Source organism: Ischnura elegans, chromosome 2 (assembly GCF_921293095.1).
Source record: "Ischnura elegans chromosome 2, ioIscEleg1.1, whole genome shotgun sequence".
Taxonomy (NCBI): Eukaryota; Metazoa; Arthropoda; class Insecta; order Odonata; family Coenagrionidae; genus Ischnura; species Ischnura elegans.
Genome location: NC_060247.1, coordinates 70794861 through 70818794, shown reverse-complemented (window position 1 = coordinate 70818794; position 23934 = coordinate 70794861). Strand labels below are relative to the sequence as shown.

General features: G+C 37.2%; 1 protein-coding gene across 2 annotated transcripts in view; it reads right to left on the bottom strand.

Moving 5' to 3' along the window:
* The window catches only part of LOC124153929 (huntingtin), an 88017-nt gene that overhangs the window by 33283 nt on the left and 30800 nt on the right, over positions 1-23934 (bottom strand). For both annotated transcript variants that reach the window (XM_046527336.1, XM_046527338.1), the window contains 17 exons: positions 23404-23773; positions 22943-23064; positions 22461-22646; positions 22022-22311; positions 20265-20400; positions 19913-20073; positions 19178-19326; positions 18888-19054; positions 16813-17103; positions 15929-16212; positions 15034-15173; positions 13550-13793; positions 8482-8572; positions 4319-4504; positions 3393-3724; positions 2450-2602; positions 2169-2319 (listed from right to left, as the gene is read on the bottom strand). In XM_046527336.1, the coding sequence (XP_046383292.1) occupies positions 2169-2319; positions 2450-2602; positions 3393-3724; positions 4319-4504; positions 8482-8572; positions 13550-13793; positions 15034-15173; positions 15929-16212; positions 16813-17103; positions 18888-19054; positions 19178-19326; positions 19913-20073; positions 20265-20400; positions 22022-22311; positions 22461-22646; positions 22943-23064; positions 23404-23773 (3453 nt within the window). The remainder of the gene's footprint in view (positions 1-2168; positions 2320-2449; positions 2603-3392; positions 3725-4318; positions 4505-8481; positions 8573-13549; positions 13794-15033; positions 15174-15928; positions 16213-16812; positions 17104-18887; positions 19055-19177; positions 19327-19912; positions 20074-20264; positions 20401-22021; positions 22312-22460; positions 22647-22942; positions 23065-23403; positions 23774-23934) is intronic.

Here is a 23934-nt window from a genome sequence, read left to right as displayed (position 1 = left end):
TACTTCCGCCGGCGTAACTAGTTTTGTTGACAAATTTTTCGCCGTAGTTCGTATAAACGAATGCCATTTGTTCCTAGGGACCGAGCCGAGGTTCGTAAATTCAAAAAATTTCGTATAATCGAAACTTCGTATAATCGAATAGCGCCATGTATTTAGCATAGGCTTTTCACCGGGACCGCAATATCACTTCGTATAATCGAAAACTTCGTAAAATCCTGCTTCGTAAAATCAAGAGTTTACTGTAGCTGTTTTCGTTTATGCCTTTTGACCTAAGAAATAATTCCCTGGTCTAAGGGTTGTAATTTACTAATAGTGTTCGGAGGAAAGAACAATAGTTTTATATTTCTAAACATAATTTCTTCATCCTCGTATTTAACTGCCTGAGTTTTTTTATTTGTGCAGCCTAGATATACAGTTTCTTCTGTTTTTCCTCGGTTGTTTACAATAGATGTGAGGGTGAATGATGGTATTCCAAAGGCCACTGCCTTCTGCATGTCCTCGTTGATGGCTAGGAAAATTGCTAATTATGTGGTAATGTCAAGCAGTTGCCTTCTTTTATTTCTCGAATCCATCATCAGCCTATGATTAATTAAGTAATTTTCATATTTTTTCATATTTTATGGCAAATAATTGAAAATACTCCTTATTATATCTTTTAGAATTGATTTATCATTCTTATAACATGTGACTTGTTAAAGATTATAAAAAAATAAATAAACACGTGACTACTGCAAAAACTTGACAAAAAATTGAGCGTAATTTTGAAAATTTTGTTGAATTCCCTCTCTCCAAAATACAATGCACGTAGCGTTCCGAAGAAAAACTCTGTCGAGGGCACACAGAAACGCTAGGTCTGCGAAAGGACGTGATTTCCCGGTGAGAATGCTGGGCGAACTACTTCAGAATGCGGCGGCGACGGCAAAAAATTTCATTGCCCTACCGCATATCAGCTAATTAGCTGTCTCCTTCACCTAACACTGTCGCGCATGGATTGATTTTCGTTCAGTATTGCTAGAAATTGACGTCCCGGACTCCCGATGGAAGAGTCAGATTTCGCGGCAAAAATACGCAGGCAAGACATATGACTGTCGCTAAGCGCAATAAATTTTAAACTACGATCGTTCACGAAAGCATCGAAAAAATTACCAAGGCGGTAGTAAGAAAGTGCTACACCGGGAAATATGGGAATAAAATAATTGCGAAACTGTATTTGATTTATTTTAAGTCACGGAAAATTCATGAAATATTTTCATTTTAGAAGCGGAAGTAGCAATGCGGTCGAGTAATGCTGTCTCCGTGGATGGGAGTGAAGTTAGTTGAAATATTTCCATCAGCAAGTGATTATAGGCTGCGCTGGTCGCCTCTTTTATTAACTGAACATAGTATGTAGGCACTTACAAGAAAATAAAGCCATCAGTAACAGAAAGCGAGTGCTATCGTGCGATTTTGACCATGATTCGAGAGAAAACGATGTGTTCTGTCCTCATTTACCGTCACTTAATATGATTAGGATAGTTCGATGCCCTCACTAATGGTTAACGTGAAAATTATTAAAGGTGTGTAAGAAAAAAATAAGCGTGAAACATTTATCGCTGAAAATGTCATTCCATGTAGGTAATTGCAGCTGCATTAATGGTCTCTAGTTGTCTCGGTACGATTTGCGGAGGTAGTTAGGCCGTCTCGGGGCTGTCTTGTTGGTACGATATATGGAGGTTTTACGAGATAAAGAGGTTCACTATATAGAGGTTTGCCTATAAATTTACATGTAAATCTGACGGGACCAGAGGGTTGGTACGAAGTATGGAGGTTTACGATGTAAAGAGGTTCACTACATAGAGGTTTTACTGTATGTATTTAATGTAGTCAATGATAGTTTAGCACCGGTTCTATATAAAACACACAAAAATGCATAGAAACATGCCTCAGAAACCAAGGTCAAAAATACAACAAAAACAATGATGAAAACTTTAAAATTATATGTTTTGGCCTCTTCTTTACTACCACAGAATAATTGGCACTCTACCCTGAAATGTTCACTCCCACAATGTTTAAAATAAAAGTGTGGTATTAAAATCAAGTTACAGTTATGGCATACATACAACATGTGATATCCCCCTCATCTTTGCATAGAAAGAATAATTTGTAAGGTCGCACTTTTTGATACTAACTTGTAAAGTGAGTTGTAAGCCAAGCTTCAGACAATTCTCGAGAACAGATCCATTGAAATCTTTGCAGGACATAATCGATATTATGTCATCAAATTCTAACTTGCTGAGCAGTTGAGCCACTTCTTGCCCAGAGCATTTGCATTCACAGCACCTGTAAGATAAAATTTTCCAAATGCATATGTAAATATCAATAACATGCATTGGATGAAAGTGAAAATAAAGATAGAAAAGTCTTCCATTAGCTCTTTTGATCAAGTATTTAGCAATAATCGAGTACATACCTTCTCTTCACTTGTCCCAGGTACCAGCTTTTATTTGCTGTGATATTACGAACATTAGCAGGATTGAATGATCGTCCATGCTCCACATCAATAGGTGAAAGATCGTAGCATTGAGATCCTAATTTGTTCAGTAAACTAACGAGGCGGCTATGCCTGGAAATACAGAAAAAGCACAATCAAAATGTATGCTTCATGAGTCTTCTCCAATCATGAAATATAACCATATGAGGGAATAAACAAGTTTTAAGAATTTCTCATATCACATGGCTATAAAGAATAAAAAATTCTTAAACTGAAAAATACAACCAATCATACAATTCCATTCAATTATAGACCTTCAGTCAGTTTCATTTTTTACAATTTTCCTTGAGAAATAAAAGGTTTAACAAAAAAATGTAATGTAAAATTACAGAAAAACAAATGTCAATTCAAAGAGAAGTAAGATTAAAATGGTACATCCATTGGTAAACTCTAAGCTATAAAAAACTGGAGTTCCAAAGGCCCCTCCTCCTAATCCTAAAATATTACCTGAATAGGTGTTTTGAGTAGAAACAAAAATTATTTGAGCAAAAACCAAAATTGACTAAAGGATTACAAATTTTACCTTCAAGTACAGAATTATGCTACAAACCATTCAAAATACAGCAAAGAAATATTATAAAATTTAACTTGATGTCCACAGTTTTAATTTTTATAAAAAAAAGGGACAATACTCAAAAAAAGCTTCCTTAATGATAGTTAAGAACCTCCTCAACAAAAGCCTTAGCTGTGGTGAACAGAGCTATTTTTAATAATAAAGTAAAATCATATGCTGGGGAAAGTGGCACTGTTCCATTTCTTTAAGTAATTTTTTAATCAACAGTAAAAATCTATTCCAACATATATTCCCTAGGGCTAACAAAATGAATTCACTTAATTATAATAAAAAAAGTAAACAGCTTACTTTCTCATCAGTCTAGCTTCTTGCATCACTTCAAGTAGCTTTTCCAGCTCGTCTTTGGGTAGCTGACCGACTGTTGGGGTTGGTACTGGGGTAGTATCGAGCAAATCTCCAGGCGAAAGAGGCACAGGAGATGGTGGTCTGGGTGGAGGCTGATGCATGTGCTGAACGAGTAGCAGTTCAGCTCGACGGCATGCGAGAGCTGATGCTCGCCTAGACAGTGCCAAGTGGGGGCATGATAACAGACGTGGCACCAGCAACTGAGACAACAGAGCACCACTCTGGGAAGGGTGAACTCCCTCTATGCATCTCAAGAGATTCCAGGCAAAACTAGGCTGTACGAAAAAAAAGTTTCATTAAATTCTATGACAGCATGTAAATTTTCAATCTAAAATAACATTCAATTCAATATTCTTTACAATATTCGATCTAACATCTTGAAAAGATAAAAACTGTGTCCGTAAATTTTGGAAAAGGCCCTGCATAAATACATATATAAAGGTAATAACCTCCTGGACTATGTAACCTGAATATATAACAGGTATAGGTGGTCCTCAACTATTGTACACTTTAATTTCATAGATTTCACACTTGAGTACATTTCTGATAAACACCTTTTATTTGAGTTTTGAAAGCAAACTTTCGGCTTTCAGACAGTGAAAGGCAATCAGAAGGCACTTTTGAATTTCACACAAGAGAAAATTTTGGCATTCAACTGCATCATACAGGCATTTCTTGTATGCATCCACTTCTTTTGCTCATCCTTGAAGATTGTTTAAATTTCATATTTAGATGTAACTAAATATTTCCTTAAATAAGTATTTTAAACTGATATAATAAGAGAAAAAGTAAAATCTTCCATTGAGAATAGACATATCAATAGGCTTCAGCTTTGTCATAAATGACTCCATCGTAATTGTGATACTTACACTAGAGAGGTCTTGACATCGTGATGCAAGAGCCTGGACTAGAAGACCACTTGCAGCTGAGTTTTGATGCACAGCAGCAATAAAATCCCTAACGGGAGGTTCTGCACTAAGACGAACTACAGCCTCTGTATGACCAACTAATAGCCATGCTGCATGTTCCGCCGTAACACCCCTAACACCACCACGCTACAAAGAATAATCCTTATTTTCAAAATTATGGATTTACTAATTAAATGTATGTACATATACACATAAATAATTGGGAAATTAAAATAATTTGGCAAGACATACACCATGCAAAATTCTCAAAAAAATTCAGTGCAAGAGAGATTCCTGGTGCAAATTTTAATTACAACTTTTCCTGATTCATAATGAAAAGTACTTGGTTTAAATGCACAGTTATAAGTAACATATCCAGATTTCAACACAAGATGTCAACATACAAACACCAATTTTTAATGTTAAATTTCCAAGATGATTTGAAACCCAGGTTGGTATGTAAATTAGTGCAAATTTAAACTAAGTGCTTTCCATTATGCACTCTCAAACTGACACTAAGTTGAACATGAAGTGGTAACTTTACGTTAAGTTTTCTAGGCAATCATAATATTTATGATTAGAGATGTGCGAATAGTATCCGTGAATACTCGAATACCTCGAATACTAGAAAGTATTCGATATTCGAGATCTCGAATAGTTATGCCAAAGGGACCGTCTCGAATACCTCGAATACTTTGAATTTCGCGTCATACACTGTCGCTCGCACGTCGTTGGTAGTTGACTCGGAAAAATGAGAACTCTAGTCGTTTAGTGCATGCAGCGCCGTTTTAGGCAAGCTGACGAAATACATCAAATTCGCGGGTTCGAGCGGTGAAAAGAGTTCGAGGTGGGGAACCGAAATTGATCGGATGAAAAAAATCCGAAAATCCCAGGTGTCCCCCATCAGGAGAACCTCAGTTCCGTGGGATAGCAACATTGGCGCATTTCCCACGATCCGCTATCCCCCTCCATTCAGCGTTCGCCTCACCCCCTCCGATGATTTCCTCTTCCCCAAAATCAAACAAAAGGTCCCAGCTCGTGCAGGGATCGTATTACGAAGACCTCAGCTTTGAAAAAAATATCAAGTTACCGGAAAATAATAGAATCGCGTTTCACCCTTCCCTCTCTCTCCCCACTGACCATTTTCCCGCATCCATCTTTTGATAAAATGAGAGGAGGTGTTTGCCATGTGTCCTTTGTGGCTAATAACGACAGGCACTTATTTTGAATCTTCCCCAGGAGATGAAACTACCATAGGGAGGAACTCAGTTCCATGGGATAGTGACATTGGCGCACTTCCCACGATCTGCTATCCCCCTCCATTCAGCATTCGCCTCACCCACTCTTGACGATTTCCTCTTCTCCGAAATCAAACAAAAGATCCCAGCTCGCGCAGGGATTGTATTACAAAGACCTTAGCTTCGAAAAAATATCAAGTTACGCGATAAAAATAAAAACGTGTCACGCCCCCACCCCCTTTTCTCACCCACTGACCTTTTTCTACCTACCTGCTTCGAATTTCCCCCTTTCTGGAGGTCAACTGCTGAATGAGTCACCTACTAGCCCGAAAGGTGTCTAACAATGACTTTCGGCAATTATTATTACATCGATGTAAAGATCTTTATTGAATTGAAATATTAGTAATGTGCGCATAATTTAAAAAAGAATAAGACCTTAACACGACATATTTCTGACTTTATTTAAGCATTTTACGCAGGAAAATAAATACCGGGAAGAAGAAGAAATACGACGGAGGCTTAGCATTTTGGCGTAATGCTCAAATAGGGTGGTTTCCTATTTTTTTTTATTGCCTAAATCGAAATATTAATACTCCTGAAGTACGTATTTAATGCTTTTAGAGTTTTATAAGACGATATCTATTTTTCGCGATTAAATTAAAAGTGAAAATTTTCAAGCGCGCGAAAACGCGACGGGTAAGTATGAATGCCGGGGAAAACTCCGCGTGACGTCGTTCTGGTTCCCGCTGCCGCAAGTGAGGTGACCTTGGGGCGAGGCTTTGAGCGCTGATACGACGCAGAATGCTAGCAGGTACCAGAGTACCCTGCTAGCTGGTAGCGCTTGGCTTAAATAAGGATTATTAATACCTTATCAAACAGACTGTGTGATTATTAAGACTGAGCTCTGTGCCTCATGCATGCATTGGTAACCTCAGACGATGTAAAACTCCGATCCTCTCGTGTAGAAACTAGGTCCCTGTGATGTCACGTGGAGTGGCATCGCATAGGCGCCAATCTGGCCTTTTTCAAATGAGGTAAAATTGAACATTGCCATTGGTCTACACCGGTATTTCTAGAACGAAATAATTTGTATATTATGAATACAGTAATGGTGGGTAACGAATCACAATCAATGCCTTTCGTTTTCTTAAATGAAGGGAACTACGCTATTGTTTACATAAAATTAAAATATTCCATTAATCAGCTAAATTCCTGTTTGAATCCTTTAAAGGCAATCACAATTACTCGCCAAAATCTTGGGTTTCCTGCTGCATAGGCGACCTAGTCAAACATTCTCACATTCATCGTTTAGTATTCGAGGTATTCGAATATTCGAGCAATGATTTGATATTCGAATCCGATATTCGAATTCCAGAAATCTACTATTCGACCCATCCCTATTTATGATAAATTGAAAGTTTAAAATATAAAAGTATACTTATTCAGATGTTAAAATAACAAAAATGGTTAAGTAGGTACATACTCATATCTAATACAGTGGAACTTGGTTAGTACGTTTCTGAAGGGACCACGAAAAATGAACGTACTAACCAGGAAAACGTACTAACGAGGAAAGTAAATAATAGCAGTCGGGGTTATTGCAATCAGTGAAAAAGTCGTCATAATTACAATTACTATCGGTAGTTCTCATAGGATCGCCTTCCTGAACTCTTTTCACATTTAAAATCAAGAAAATGAGCACTACCATGAAAAACAATACGATGTGAATAAAAATCGCAATTTTTCATGGACATCCCGGAGACGATTTCATGATTACGGCGTCTATCTCCCGTGATTTATCCTATATATATTTACAGAACGAGGACGAGTGAAGCTCAGACAAGCGAAGACAAGTCATTTTTCTTTTTCACAGCGTACTCGGAGAATATAACAACAACCCGGATAAGTCAACTGGTTTTTTAAACATCATAAAAATTGGGCAAAATTATATTGACTTTCAAATTACGGCAACAGCCGTAGACATTCGCTTCTGGAATGATACCATTTCGATTGTAAAATCGATCAATATATCGACTGATGACACGCAAGATTATTAGATTACGACGTAATTACAAGAAAATTTTATATTAAACAGTTAAAATTTACTTTCAAAATTTGCCTAATGTCGTCTGCTTTCGTTCCGAGATCAAGTATTTTTAAGCTAAGCTTCGCGTGGAGATCCAGAGGATCGTCTGCTCCCGCAACAGTAGTCAAGTAAATACGCACGACGTCGAGTTTATGGAGCAGTACTGCTTAAGATAATGTGGGAATTGTCTAATACCCTTAAGACTCATTTCTTCATCATGATAACTCGTGCAATAGCAACAATTGCCCACTCACGAACTTTGTGCGCAGCAGTGGGCACTCCCAAGCGCTCCAAAGGCAACAGAAGGTGAGGAGCTCAGGGTGGGGAAAATTGGGGCTTCTTATTGGCTGTAGTTTTTCATAGTCAGACATTCCCGAAAAACGGCCGCATTTTATTTTTCATCACGTCACAAGAATTCAGAAATGCATTTGGATAAATTACGGTAGAAGAAAGAGATGTGGAATGAATGGAAGAATGTTAATGGCTAACAATAATAAATTAAATCATGAATTCAGACGTTTGCGACCCTTAAGAAGACACTAGAGAACGAATTGCGGGTTGCGTCACGGCAAGCAATTGAGCGTACTAACCAGGAAAGCGCAATTTTTTCAAACGTACTAACCAAATTCTTTTACCTGTATTTTGTTCGGATGGTACCGGGACCGAGGGAAATCGCCGTACTAAGGAGGAAAACGTACTAAGGAGGAACGTACTAACCAAGTTCCACTGTATATAAAATGGTATTATACATAAAACCAGAGAGGTAAACATACAGGCTCTTACACATGGTTGAAGCTTACCAAATATCCACAAAATAAAATAGTCCCAGCTTTCTTCACCATCTCAACATTGCAGCAAGGAGAGGTACCCAGGCTTTTGGTCTGCAATGGACTAGATAAAGAAAAGGACTTACATAAAACCATAGTGCAAGATGAAAAAATTATCCCATCACTCCTGCCTCTCTCATTCAACAAATCAGTGTACATTGAACATCTTGCATGATTATCACTGTTCTCGATGGAATAAAGTTGATTAAAATTATAAAATGAGTGATAGCTGATGGGAGAATTAAGAGTTTTCGCAAAGCAGCTTCATTGTTTTTTTGACATAAAAATTGGAACCATAATGATTTACTGATCAATTATCGATAGGGGCACCGAATTTTCGCGAACCGCGAAACGCGAATTATAACGCGAAATTTCCAAGGCTGCGCGAAATTCACTTGGTTCCACGAAATTTCGCGTTTAAGCACTTTTTCTGCGAATTTGGCGCGATATTTTGTACCATTGCCGATAAAAAATACTTCAAGGTCTATTTATGAACCGGTATCAAGAACCGATCGCATAAAGTCGGTGCTTTGCAACCGGCTCGGAACCGTGGCGAGGATTTGAATTTGGCGCCCAAATCCGAAATGGTCTGCAGCGTATTGATGGCCAAAAAGTGAAAAAAAAGTCTTAAAAACGCATATATTACTTTCCGATTTTATGGCGTCCATGTTTTTTTTCTTTTGAGAGTTGCTTGCTAACTCGCGCATTTAAAGGTTCGTCAGTTTGTCGCTCTCGCCAACATTGTAACATTCTGTAGCCGCGGCCACGTAGGCCACTTTTAAACAATCTGACTTATCGCCTGCCGCCGTCCTCAGCACGGTGACGTTCTCTCAATTGATGACGGCCTCTATGGATGTCTCCAAACGAGTCGAATCGCGCCGTCGACGGCACGGCGCCCATTTCAATCCGGCCCGGTGATGCGCCGTCTACGAGGTGAAATATACATTATGCTACATTGAGGCCGCTTTCAGACGAAACGACCTTTCGCCGGCCGCCGTTCACGTGAAATTCAGGCGGCTTTCTGACGAGACGACTCTCTGCAACGCCGTGTGCCATGCCATGGACGGCGCCCGCGGAAAATCGTTTCGTCTGAGAGTGGTCTTAAGATTGATTCATGTATATTTACAGTAATTCTTCAACATACGAGCAAAATGCGTTTCGAGAGCCAACTCGTAATTTGATAAACCTATGTAAGGCGTCGAAAAGGGTGGTTATCCTGCATAATGCAACACTGCATTACAATTTTGCGTCAATTCATGGCCGCTCAGTTTATCCAGTGTCGCTGTATCGGCGTGTTGAGCAGTTTATTGTTTAGGTAATAAGAACTGTGACAGTGAAGCATGCAAATAAGTTGTCAATTAAAGTAACAATTTAAGCTAGCCGCATCACAGAATGTATTTTGATCTGACTTACAAGTTACAACAAAAAACCTGGTGAAAGAACCAGTGGCTGCCTGATGTAATGAGACACATTGGTCGATCATGCATTCTTAACAATGTGTTATTTTACTTGGCAAATAAAATTATGGAGGCATTTTTTTCGAGAGCTTTCCTGCTGATTAACATCTTTCGTGAAATTATTTTCATTCACTTCTTGAGGTTGTTCATTTAAATTTGCCATTAATTCAGATAATTAGAACTAAGTATCGAGAATCAGTGGGGGAGAACCAGACCTGTATCTATCGAGAATTGAATTCCTTTACCCTAGTCAGCAATGCACAGTTTGGAAAAGAAAATGAATCTTCTCTTAATAGCCTCAACATAATCTGTGCAACTTTTCATGTGTGAGGTCCTGAAGCAAATAGGTTTAAATACTAATATGAAGTTGTCATTCCTTGTATACAGTGACCCAGGGAGGAACATTATTACAGCCATGGGAAGATTATTCAACACAAGGTGTATATCGACAGCTGATGTGATGGACTTAAGCACACTCGTTGCTAATGTCCCCATATTATCATTAACAGAAACTCATGAACTTCTTGGCTATTCTACTTTGAAGGATTCTGTTAGATCAGTTCAGGAAGAAGGAAAAGAATTTTCAGTACTTCCACTAATTCTTGCCCTTTAAATTGATTTTCCCCATTTTGTAGAAAATTGTGTGAAAACCCTGTGGATACCTGTGGCAAATGTAGATGCAGAAAGTGGTTTTTCCATGTATGGAAATATAAATAAAAGAACCACTGAACTTCCAAAAAATTCAGAATTAAAGTCAAGTTTGACCAATGGATCTCAATTCCAGTAAAAGAAGGATTCAGCCAATTTTAAATTCCAGAGTGTGCATAATTTCAGATGGCATATTCCAAAAAACTTTTATAGATAGAAGCAACCCATTAGTAGATTAATACACATTTGCAAGTGTTGATATATTTTTTGGGTGTTAGACCTTAAAGACATTTGTTATCAATGTAATAAGTGAAAACCATAGGCGGATCCAGGGGAGGGGGGGCACGTGCTCCCCCCCAGACCCTCAAAAATGTGCAAGATTGTAATATGGTCATTATCATCACCATTATCATTGCGTTCGTTTTGTATTACGAGATATACTTGTGCCCCCACAGAACATAATCCTGGATACGGCCTTGCTTGTGCGCCCCCCCCCCCCCCCAGAAAGAAATCCTGGATCCACCCCTGGTGAAAACGATACTTTTTTACATCATGCAGGCCAATGAGACATTGAAATTTAGACCAATCAAAAGTATTCCCCGTCTGTACTACTCTAGCATTTCTCTAGTGCTATGAGGTTGAAATATGTATATTCATAGCAAAGAATATTTATGTTATGTGTATCAAACAAATGCTTAACTTATTCCTTTAGCATTTGATTTGACCCTTCTTTATCAAGGTTTTTACCATTAAAATACATTTATTATGGTAATGAGCATTTCTATTGTTGAAATTATTGTTCTTGGGATAAAAAAGAATAGTTATGACGAGTGAATTTTTATAATGAAACTATATTTTGTGACGAAATGGTATTTTTTTGTGACGAAATTGAAATTTTATGACGAAATTTTAAACCGAAATTGACAGATTTTTATGATGAAATTCACAGTTTTTATTCACCGATAATCTTTGCCTCTAATTATCGATAAGTTGACCAAATAAGTAATCACTGCAGTAATAAATCAACATATGCATTTTTGCACCATTGAAACAGACTTAAGAGGAAAATTTTCCAAATCATTAAGCTATATTTATTAATTTCACAACATTATTTTAGAAATAAACTTGAAATATACATTCATTCACTTCTGGATAAACATACAGTGAGTCCTCGTTCTACGTCACCCCGTTTAACGTCATTTCGCGATAACGTCACGAAAATTTTACGACCGTGATTCGTTTATCGTCCCTTCGCTTCACGATAACGTCACGTATTTTAAATTTCGCGCGAGAAAAAAGGCGAAGTGGCAGGTTGTTTGTTTCGTGGGCGGTAATACGGTCAGTCTATTCCAAGTGTAAAACGGTGTGTATATAGTTAATTGCGATAACGGTTTTGGCAAATTTTAGCATCAGAGACATTTCCACGACAATGTCCAAGAGAAAAATGTTCACAATAATTTTGGTTCCTGTTACTGCGACGATGTTTCAGCGATGATGATGCCCAGGCGACGCCCGCCCGCCTCAATTCGCAATTACAACCATCTCTTCGATTTCATAATCCCAGTTTGCCCGCCCTCGCTCATTTCCGCCATTTTGATTTCGCTCCTTACCGGTCCGAAAAGAAATTCTCGTTGCGAGGGTAGGGCCTATGGACCGGAGCACCGGATCCCCGGTCTGTAGCGTCTGGTAGCATTCATTGGACCGCACTATAGCGAAGCTGATACTTTGGATCCAAATTCGCTGAAGGCATCGGATCTGGATCCGAAATTTTAAATTTATGATTCAGTAAATGCAGCACCCCATAAGAGGGAGTGGAAAGAGTTCAGATCCTACCTTCACAAGCACAGTTGCACTGCGATGCTTGTCCTACTCATGAACCATTTTGTTAAAAAGCTCTAGTAGGGGTTATGGAACAGAATTTCGGCCGCGAATATGTTTACGGCAAAATATGACAGGCACATAGCGTGACTCTTACAAAGAGATTGAATAACATATTTAGGTTGTCTCATTCTGTTCCCGCAACTCATTGGACGTGATGCCAATGTTGGTCTAAACATTGTTAATTGTGTTGCAGAGTGCGCAGTTGCAATTTAATCTGATAATACATATACTTATAAAAATCTTCCATTGTTAGAAACATTTTTATTGACATAAAGAGAACCATGTGCGTGCACAGTGGCATGAAACTATCACGAGGAAGTGAAAAATCCACCTCACCATAACTGAGGCATTTGCAGATGAAACACAAGTATGTGAAGAGAAAGTGATAAAATTCAGGGTTAATGTATGGGAGGACAATTAAAATTAAGTCAATGGTTTATGCAAAGATTTAAACCTATTTTCAGTTGCAAACACCACCATAACAGTTTAAATCCTGAGCATGCAAATATGTTAGTGTACTTTTGATAAATAGCTTGAAAGCTTATAAAAATGATTTTTAATCAATAAAAATATTAAAATAGGTATGAAAATCTAAATAGCATTCCTTTGATTGTGTATACCCGGAAGAAACATAAGTAATTTCTTAGTTGTATAGCAGGCAATTGAAAATGCATTTGGATCCGAAAATATTCGAAGATCCAGCACCTGAAATCAAGTATCCGATTCAGATCCAGGTGCAAAAAAAATCCTGGGTCCACCTATGCCTAGTAACTTTCCTAAGATTTTCAGCACTCTTTCAAACATACTTTTACTGCACTTTTATTTGGTTTTCCCTTTATGTTTGGATGGGACTGAGATAGTAATTTGTAACTTCGTGCCACTTTTTAAATTGGAGGTTATAGATAGCAGGTTCTGCCTCAGTAATTAAACACCAGCCTTTCACAGAGTAAAAAAATATGTTATTCAAGCAGCGACCCTATCAGAAATATAAAAGATGACATACAGGGTTTTATTGGCTTGTCATACCAAGTCAATGATAGCTTTAAATTACCAACCTGTGAGCTGAGCCATTTAGTGGAGACGGTTCTTCATGCAGACCCAGCATTTGAGACCAGAGCGATTTGTCACTGACTTCCAATAAGACAAGAATGTAGCACCAGAGGCTTGATAACAGAGGACAGACAGGTGTTAGCTCAAGGAATAGTTTGCTCAAGCTGCTACGAACCCCTTCACCTTCATTATCAGGCCCTTCAGACTTGACTAGCTCAACAGCCACTGAAGTAACTCTGCTGTAACTCCCTAAAACATAAAATTAGGTATCATCAACAGCCTGAGCCTGAGCCAAAAATCAAAAATTTACTCACATACGAAGGCTTTTCTCTAAGTAAGGAATGTTTCCACCAGCAGCCGCTAGGTGCGTGCCAGTTGCATATATATTGGTGTCTGTGAGCTTGGCACCTCAGGTTGTGTCCAGTCATGACAATGGGAACATCTCCTCACTGCCTGTTTTTCTGTTACTCAAATTGAAAATGTACACTTCAATCGAAAATCCTGCCAGATGTCAGGGGCGGTCTGTGACAATGCCCGACCTCACACGGCAAGCCAAGCCCAGGAACTCCTTAATTTGCACAAAGGTTAAGAAAACACTTAGCTGTTTCACAAAATAAAATATATTGCGACCGGTTTCGATACTGCGTATCATCATCATCAGATGATCATCAGATGATGATACGCTGTATCGAAACCGGTCGCAATATATTTTATTTTGTGAAACAGCTAAGTGTTTTCTTAACCTTTGTGCATCATGAAGGAGTTTCACCATGTTACGCCAACCACCATCGCATTCATTTTACTCCTTAATTTATTCAAATGGAAGGTTTTCCCTGGTCCACCCTATAGCCCTGTCCTTGAACCAAGCGACTCCCACTTGTTTCAAAGAATGGCTAGCAACACAGCACTTTGGCAACAATGACAAGATCCGGATGCGTGTCACTGAGTGGCAGAGAACACTGGCGGCAGATTTCTATGATGGAGAAATTTTGAAGCTAGTCGACCACTATTATAAACGCCTTGATTTGTTTAGTGACTATGCAGAAAAGTAGTATTTTAATCTCTCTATCCAACTTATGAAATAAAATCTTTCTACTGAACTTATCTTTTTTTAATTCCTAAACATTCCTTGCCTTGTGAATAGCCCTCGTATTTTGTAATTGGAGCATGGATGTAAATTAAGTTTATAATGAAAACATTGATTCATTCCATTAATTAAAGTAAATATAAATGTTAGAATATGTACATTACTTAGGTGCAATAATGGCTGCAAAAGAGTCATAAGAACACAGAGCATTAGATCAGAAAAGACAAAATTTGGAACCTCTCTGGAGTAAACGCTCTAATAAACAAAAAAAAACACACTCAATCATTGAAGACTACAGAAATCCAGTTATCTGACTAAAACACAATAATTGCAAAAAATGCTTACACCCAACAGGACAGACAAAAAAACTAAGAGGTATAAAATGAAAATGGGGCACCATACCTGATTCAAACATATGGATGCAATACAGTAAGAAATGGCAGAATTGTTCCTGCAGATATGCAGAGTCCCTCTGAGATGCTGGGTTGAACACAACATGGTGAATTTTCTTCACAACTACTCTCATAACATGAAAAATGAATCTGCAATGATAAGATATTTCATACAAAAATAGAGATGTCAGTTGAATGTTGAGTTCCAAGAATGAAACATGGATATCCTTATGAAAAAAGCCAAATATTCTCTCAGAAGGTATCAGTAATGCACCCTACAATCACAAGAGTTTCTGATATAAGTGTGTTAGAGATTATTTCTGGGTGGATTCTAAGATAAAAAGTGCACTGATGCCTTATTCAGTGAATAATGCGACTGTTAGAAAAGCTTCTTTTTTTTTTAAATAACATTTTTCACATAGTATGTAAATACAAAAGCATAAGCTTCTTCACACTTTGCCGGAAGATGTTCATTGTGAACAACTGATTTCTTTACCTTAATTTCATAATTTACAACTTAATTAGAAAAAGGCATTAAATGTAAATCAATTCCATCATATTAATTAAAACCTTAATCACAAGCTATGACATCATGTAAAATTAGGGGAAAAAACTTAGGATCACAATAATGAATTTCACACTAAATAAGGCAGGTTTTTTGCAATGGTTCCCAAAAGAAAAACTCTTGTGAAGTTCCTTACTATGAACCTCAGGTTTTTCAGTCCTGTGAACTTCATAATAACGATAATTTACTGTATCAAGGTCTTACTCAACTTGTTCCTCTTGACATAAAAATTATCATATTTGCACTTATCTGAGAGTTTTACTCCACTAATGTGAAATCTTAGAATCAGGTTAGTATTGAATTCCTATATCTAGGGAATTTCAGAATGTGTTAATATTACTTCGCCATTATCAACTCTGGTGCCATTGGTTCAGGTGAGTTGGACACAGGAGTAAGAACAAGAGCAGCTCCAAGGGGATCTGCTGGAGGTCTAGAGGCATCATTTCTCAAAGGTTCTGGCCCAACATGAGGCCCAAGAGATAGACCAAGTGCTTCCAGGCGGGCTAGGATGGCCTCCTCTTTGGCTTGCTGGGGAGAAAGTAAGGCCAGGAAAACACCAAGCACCATCCCAAGCCATCTCTCCACACCTACTACCTCCCCTTCTTTTCCTGTGGGTGCATACTCCTGAAAAATACACAGAAATCAATCGAAATTACTTGTAAATCAATATTTCACTACACAATACAACCATTCATAACTACTATCTGAGAATAAAACATTATTCGGAGAGAAATGGCAACTAGACGCTTGCAAATAATATAAAATATCATCAAATGAATACCCAGACCAACAGCACTAAAAATATTTTTTGAAATGCATTCATGATTGTTTTCTTCACCAATTCATTTACCAGAATACACATTCATTAAATACATAGTTAAATTTATACACTAACTATAGGGGAATAATTAATTCACATAACCTAGAAAATATAAACACTAATGTATTACTGTTGATGAATATTTAGTCAAAATTAGGCTAAAGGGACCACTGACAGATTAACTTCATTTTATTAGCATTTAAAATACAATATTTACCTCAAATTACTGGAGAGACTGTAAGGTTGACTAGGAGATAAATGAAATAAGCTTGAGTACCTTCTTGATTTGAACATTAAGATTAAAAAATATGAAGTATGCAGAAGCCACTGAGGCTTGAAAATATACGATACAGAGACACACCATCTTCACTCAAGTAAGCTCTGCTCTTGAGGAGACAACTTACAATGGCAGCCATTTGTGAGGGGTGATGGGAAGTTGAGAATAGGGTCCGAAGCAGTGGATCCACAGGACGAAGGACAGGAGGAGCTAGTGCAGCCAGGAAGCGGTGAAGGGATGCTTGAGGACAGCCAGATCCATATGGAGCTGACCTCTCATCCCTCTCCCCTTCCAAACGCACACGACCCCAAGCCACAAGGGGCAGGACAGCATCAGCAGCATTACGAGACCAACGCCTCCATAACTCTTCACTTTCCGACCGACTCTCCCTCACTACTACTGCCAGAAGGTCCAGAACCTGAAATTTATGTCAAATGAAAATGTAGAGGAAAACTTCCTACCTAATAAGTAATTACCAGAAACAAAACCTTAACATATCATAAAATGTGCCTATCCTTTGATAAAATAATTTCCTTCAAATTTTATTCATTAGAGGTAAATATTATGAATCAAACTAACAAAGAAGATTAAAAAGTGCACAAGAAAAAATTACTATCATATAAATGAATAATTTGATCAAAATTTTACTTTTATTAAGAAAATACACCCAAAATGATTACGAATACTATGATGAGAATCAACAAGTAACATATAAAGGAATATAGACAAGCTAACAAATGATAATCACTTTCATCACATACTGAAAATTTATTACAACCTAAAGATAATATAAGGATTCCACTTAAAAAAATCAAGAGCTTCATTCAATCCAAAATAAAATGTTAACCTTGCAGGGACTAAAGCAACACACAACACACGGTGTTTACGGTGGATCAGATACAGGGGACAGTAAGCACTACGTTGTGGAAATGAATATAACTCATTATGACAGATATCTACCACATAAGTGCTAATAATTCTATTCAACATGATACTATGTATATAGAAATTACAGCTTTTCCCTAATGCTCATAGTCATTTTACAATTTTGAATTAAATAAAATTCAAACAGACAAATTTCTGCTAGTCCGCACTTCATTGAACAGGAATCACAAGCAGTTCAGGGAAAGGAAGAGGCACCCTGCCCCAAACCCATACATTTTAGATATAATGGATTAACCTCGCTGGATGGTAAAAAGATGTTTTCTAGAGCACCTTAATCTATTCCCATTCCTATGGAAATAAGGAAAAAAGAGAGGGAGTAGGTATGATCTTTTGAAAGTAAAATGATGTAGAGTCTCATAATGTCAAGTTCAGTTCACGTAAAACATGATAGGTTGGTTGGACTATTGATTAAAAATCAACTGGGAATGGAAATGAAACCAGAGGAACAATAAAAAGTGTTTATTCAGCCTGAATCACATGATCAATTTTTCCATCACTTTTGAGCGATAGCTCAAGTGACAGACATGAACTATGAAGTCTTGAATGACTCTTGGAAATGAGCTCCAAAGACTGTTATGCAATATTTTACTTGCAAAATCATACATAAATGCAAAAGTTAAGGCTAGTACAAATCTTAGCCCTCTACGAAATAGTACCAATATGAAAGATAAAGTGGTAAGGATGGATTTTATAATTAAAGGGTTTCATTCTTCACCTTTGATTAAAACAAGCTTCTGATTTAGCAAGTGATTTTCTGGGGATTATGAGCTCTTGTCACACAGAGACACAGAATACTAATTGAGAGAGTGATATACTAATACATACCCCTTAGAGTAACATACTTATTACCAACCATTAATACTTAACATTCAAGGGGCAAATTTTACACTCATATCATTAGAATTTTTCCCATGCATAATAAATGACATTGTTTTAAAACATTTCAACAGTAGTAATGTAAAAATCAGCAGTACACCACAGAAATAATTTCATTAAGACAATATCCTAGATGGGTGATGGTTTTCCGGGTTTACACCGCGTTGATTCATGATTTTGCGGACGACAGTTTCGGGCACGTTCCAGCTCCCGTCTTCGGGTCCAAATGAAGACGGAAGCCCAGAACTGTGGCGCGCCCGAAACTGTGGTCAGCAAAAACATGAATCAACGTGGTGTAAACCCGGAAAACCATCACCAATCAACTCACCGCGGAAGCCTCCGTAATAATTTAATATCCAAGATGATTAAGAGATAAATTACCTGGGGGTACTCAGACAACCTTAGTAGCATTGAAAAAAGCACTTCTCGTTGTGTGTCAAGTTCCTTCAGTTCTGCAGCTTGACTGCTTGAGCTACTTCCTCCAGCACCCAATCCCTTCCCTCTAACCACAAAGACATCTTCTACTACTGGTACTAATGCAGGTACACCTAATGATAAATTAAGTTTTTGTATTATTAATTTTCTTTAACATATATCATTTTAAGAGAGAATTTTTAGCAATATAAAATAACAGCAATGAGCAACACAACAATATGTATTATGAAACTTACAGTGAGAAACATGAGGCTGTCCACTAGCCATTAAGCCATCACATAGCTGAATTATTTTAGGAACTCCAATTATTGCCTTTGAATGTTGCTTCTCATACGACAAATGAACAAGGAAGTAGAATATACAGGGGATGAGCTCTTCTGCTTGCCTGAAACAAATGTAATTTGGTAAAACAAGTTCTATGTAGAGCTTCACTCAGACACAGATATCAAATTTATCTTTTAATTTCTGTGATACAGGATTAATATTTTTCTTAAAAATATTTTTTTAACAAAAGAATGTTCAACTCTAGTCATGCATAATTAAGTAATTACTATAAAAGTAACAGAAGCAGGCGTTATGTAACGACATTATGGAACGACATTCTAAGTTTTTTAAAAAATAACACGAAGATGGCAATATTCCACAGGTTTACTGTCTGTACGATGCGTTTCGACCGTTAGGTCATTATCAAGTACAAATTATTAAAAAAAAATTTTTTTTAATAATTACTATAAAATTACTTGTTCATTTTTACTTTGCATGAAATCCATTAGGATAGGAAACTTTGTTATCAGAAACTTCAGGAAAAATAAAGATATTGTTTGCATAGGAAATATGTACTTGGTGAAGGTGGATTTAAGATTCAATTCAAATCTCATTTTAATTTGATTTGGATTTAAGGAAAAGTACTATGTAGCAAAAAGTTTAAGACTAACCTCTAGTTTTTACCATTTAATTTATAATGTACTTACGGAATGTGACCAGATTCAATAAACTCAATTTGCTTCAAAACAAATCCAATGAATATTTGCTCTGAATCAAGGAGACAATAATTAACACGAAGCTGAACTAGTTGACTGAGCAGAAGTAAAACACGACACTGGAGTTGCACATCACTTGTCACAGTATATTGCTACACAGAAGAGAAAATCTGAGAATAAATCTATACATAGTTTCAGAGGGGAAATAAGGTCTAATAATATTTTCAAAAACATCAAATTTTGTTTGACAGAGGAAATTCAATTCACAAAACTAAAACTTGTATCCAAAATAATAAATTAAACGTTGGAAGAATGTAGGAAAATTGGAAAACTTTAAACAAACCTTTAATGCTTTGATAACCATGGGTTCAAAGAGACGAATGTAGGATGCCAGAGAAGCCTTATCAGAGCTTCGTCCAAAATTCTTGAAAATTGATGAAACTTTCCTCTCACTTCTTCGCTTCAAGGAATTCAGCCATCTTAAAAGGTTTCAAGAGAAAAACAAAGCAGAAATTAATACATATATCAGCTTGAATTGCACGCACAAAATTGAGAAATTACCACTTACACAAATTTTCCCATTATGAAAGTTATTTCTCTTATGATGAATTATTTTCTGATATTTGGCATAAGTTCAACAGATTCAGGCTTCAATCTCAGGCTTCATCATCTGGTACAAGACCAGATGATGGCTCAGTGAGCCGAAACGTATTGTACGCAGTAAAAAAATAATTGTGAAAAAGTGCTACGATCTTTTATTTATTTAAATATTTCCAATAATAGATCAAAGCTAAGTATTTAACATGTTCACTGCAGAGCTGAATCACCCATTCAGACTGTTGTGGGACCAGGGGCCCAGCTAGGAGGGGTTTTAGGCACAACTAATACTGGGAGGTCTGGAGGGTATGGAACATCTGCTAGGGTAATCGGAAGGTGTAAGGGCCCTCCCCCAGAAAATTTTTAAGATAAATGGTTGAAATAATAATGGTAAATGATAAATGAAATGATAAATGGTATGAAATTTCACGCCATGTAATCGTAAAAACAATTGAACACATTCAAATCAGTGTAATGACCGTTTATTCCATGCAGTAGCCCTGTAGTGATGCTAAAGATACATAAGTTAGGTTCTGAAATTTAGCAATTACATATATGTATTTTAATTACTTAGTGATTATAAGGGGATTCTTTTCTTAACTGATTCTTTTGCAGAATTTTTCGTGGTCGTCTCGTTGCCTAGAATTAAGTGATATTTTTCATGGAGCCTATGGTATCAGAGTTGATATTGGGAAAATCGGAATCAAAATGCCAGAACCAGAATCAGGATCGGAAACACTAAAATTTTGGAATCAACCCATCACTAGTGTACAAATCAACTTTTAGATCTAAAACCTCACGTCACTAAACGGAGACAGCCGTATAATGAAGAAAAAGAGTAAATTTGCCACTGCCTGAATAGGAAGTCGGGTTTGACACATCAGTGGGTCTTGTTGCAGGGTAAGTGTTAATAAATAATAGTATAGATTTTCATTTTCATGAGTTGTGTTTACAATATTTGCATAATTCACATTGACTGAACATTGATGTTATCTTAATGAGTACTAACAACCAATATTATAAAAGTTTTAGGCTTCCTGTGTATAATCACCCACATCAATAGGCACACCAAAAATTGTATTTAAGTAATTTATGTTGTGATAGAAGGGAGAACAAATGCTCTACTCACCTTACAAATACTTGTAATTTACAATATTTTGCATTAAAACAATGCAAACATGCACATAATACCGTATTTCTCCAAATATAGTCCCCCCCCCTAATTTTGAGGCTTCAGTTTCGGGAAAAGTTATAAAAATGCATTTGAATATAGTCCCCCCCTTTACTTTTACCACAGGCATTTTTGGGAAAAAAGGGGGGACTATATTCAGACATACATGGTAATTCTAAAATATTTTCTTGCTGACCTGAAGGCCCTAAAGGAATGTTTAGTATTACTGTAATCCAACAGAATGTGACCACTTAACCCCAAAGACACTTTTTCAACCCGCAATGTCAAGGAAACCTGGGAAATACTTTGATGCTTTTCTCTTTTTAACTTACCCTGGTCCTTCATCTCTATTGCTCAAGACACTGGAAGCAGGAGCACCAGGAGGAAGAGATGTCGAGCTAGGAGTTATTTGAGATGTCAGTGACATGCGGTCACTCACAAATGGTATAGGCCTTCCTAATGAATGAGCCAACTCATGGCAAGCATTCTGGAAACAGACGGAGTAGAAACCATCTCCTGGGTGTCGTGGGGACGATGGCTGATGCTCAAAACCTACACCAAGAACTCCCTGATCTTCTTCCCACTGAGCACATAGGTTGCTACCAAATAAACATTTGAGAAGCTGCAAAAATAAAAACACCACAGTGAAGAGGATACTGAAGATTACCATAGAATAACTACTACTTAAGGAAGGAAAATACTGAAAAAATGCATTAATCTTTGATTTAAAACAAAATGGAAGGTATACATAAACTAACAAAAATCACTGACCTGATGCACACAAGTAACAGTGGGAGTTGGAGCTAAGGTCACAGTTGACCTTAAATGCCCAAGCAATTCATCAGCTCCTCTTCCTATTTCATGCAAGGAGGCTACTTCAAGTAATTGAGATAATGCTTCCAAAGTAACCACCAGTAAGCGTACAAACTTTTCACTAGCATTCTGATCAAGAGTAATCTGAAAAATTAGACGTGTTACCAAACATCAGACAACATCACTATGAATTGTGCATACAAAAATAATATTACCAATTAAATTAATAAAACTGTTTACAAGGCCATTACTTAAAGAAAGAAAATCAATAGATAGTAAAATGGCTAAATGAATTTACAGAGAATATTTAACTTCTGAAATGACCTAATACGGAGAAACAATAATAAATATGTAATCATACATTGGATGAAAGATTTCATCTACTTTTCTTATTTCAATAAGATAAAACAATACAATAAATAATTCCTGTGCTAATTTACCTTATAATTTACATATGCACTCTTGAGAATATCATAAATTTTCATATAATGAGGAGTAATTGTTGATAGACTGAAGTATGATCCTCGTCCTCCTTTCCTTTCTTCAGCTTTGTCATCCTTGTCTAATCCAAATAAGGAGGAAAAAATTCATCACAGAAGGAACAGTAAAATGTTACCCATAAAAATTAAGACAACAGTGATTACAATGAGACATTTTTGGCCCAAGATGGACTTCTCAGTTACTATACAATGGCTATTAGTAATTTTACAACCAAGGTAACAACAAAACACAATGCAATTAATGATTCACAACTAGTTCATCTAAAACAATTGTGAGTAAAAGATTATGTAGATACAAAATATGCCACACATCCTCATTTAGTCTCATTTGCTGATGTATGAGACAAACAGCAACCACAAAATAATAATAAGGTTGATGATGGAAGGAAGACAAGACTCACCCAGAGAAGACTTTGATGGTGACATAGCTCTACCTCTATCAAGTGAAAGGCTTGACGGTATGGATGAGCCATCAGTTGATGAACCAGAGGACTGTGCAGTTGCACCCCCAACAGTTCCTCGACGCTTGATGGGAGATGAGAGTGAAGCAGCAGCCACAGCTGGGAGGGAAGGAGCGGACACACTTGAGGTGGATATGGAAGATGAGGCAGCGGTCATTGTCGATCCAGGTGAGGGGTTTGGAGAGGGTGAGGGGCTGGCATTGACAGGGTGAGGAGCCATGTGAGGAGGGGGAGTTTCATCCAAGACGTGCGCAAACGTGGCAGTGATTTTGGCCACGTGTCCCAGAAACAAATCAGCAGAGGAAGCCAACTAGAGCGACAGAAATATCAAAATCATAAAACTGGAAACATAGGCAAAGAAAAATAGTTAACATTATTATTGATAAATCACTGCATTTTAAATACACCAAATGATGAATTTTGCCGTGAAAAAATATTTGACTTAGCCACGATTCGAACCCAGATCTCCCG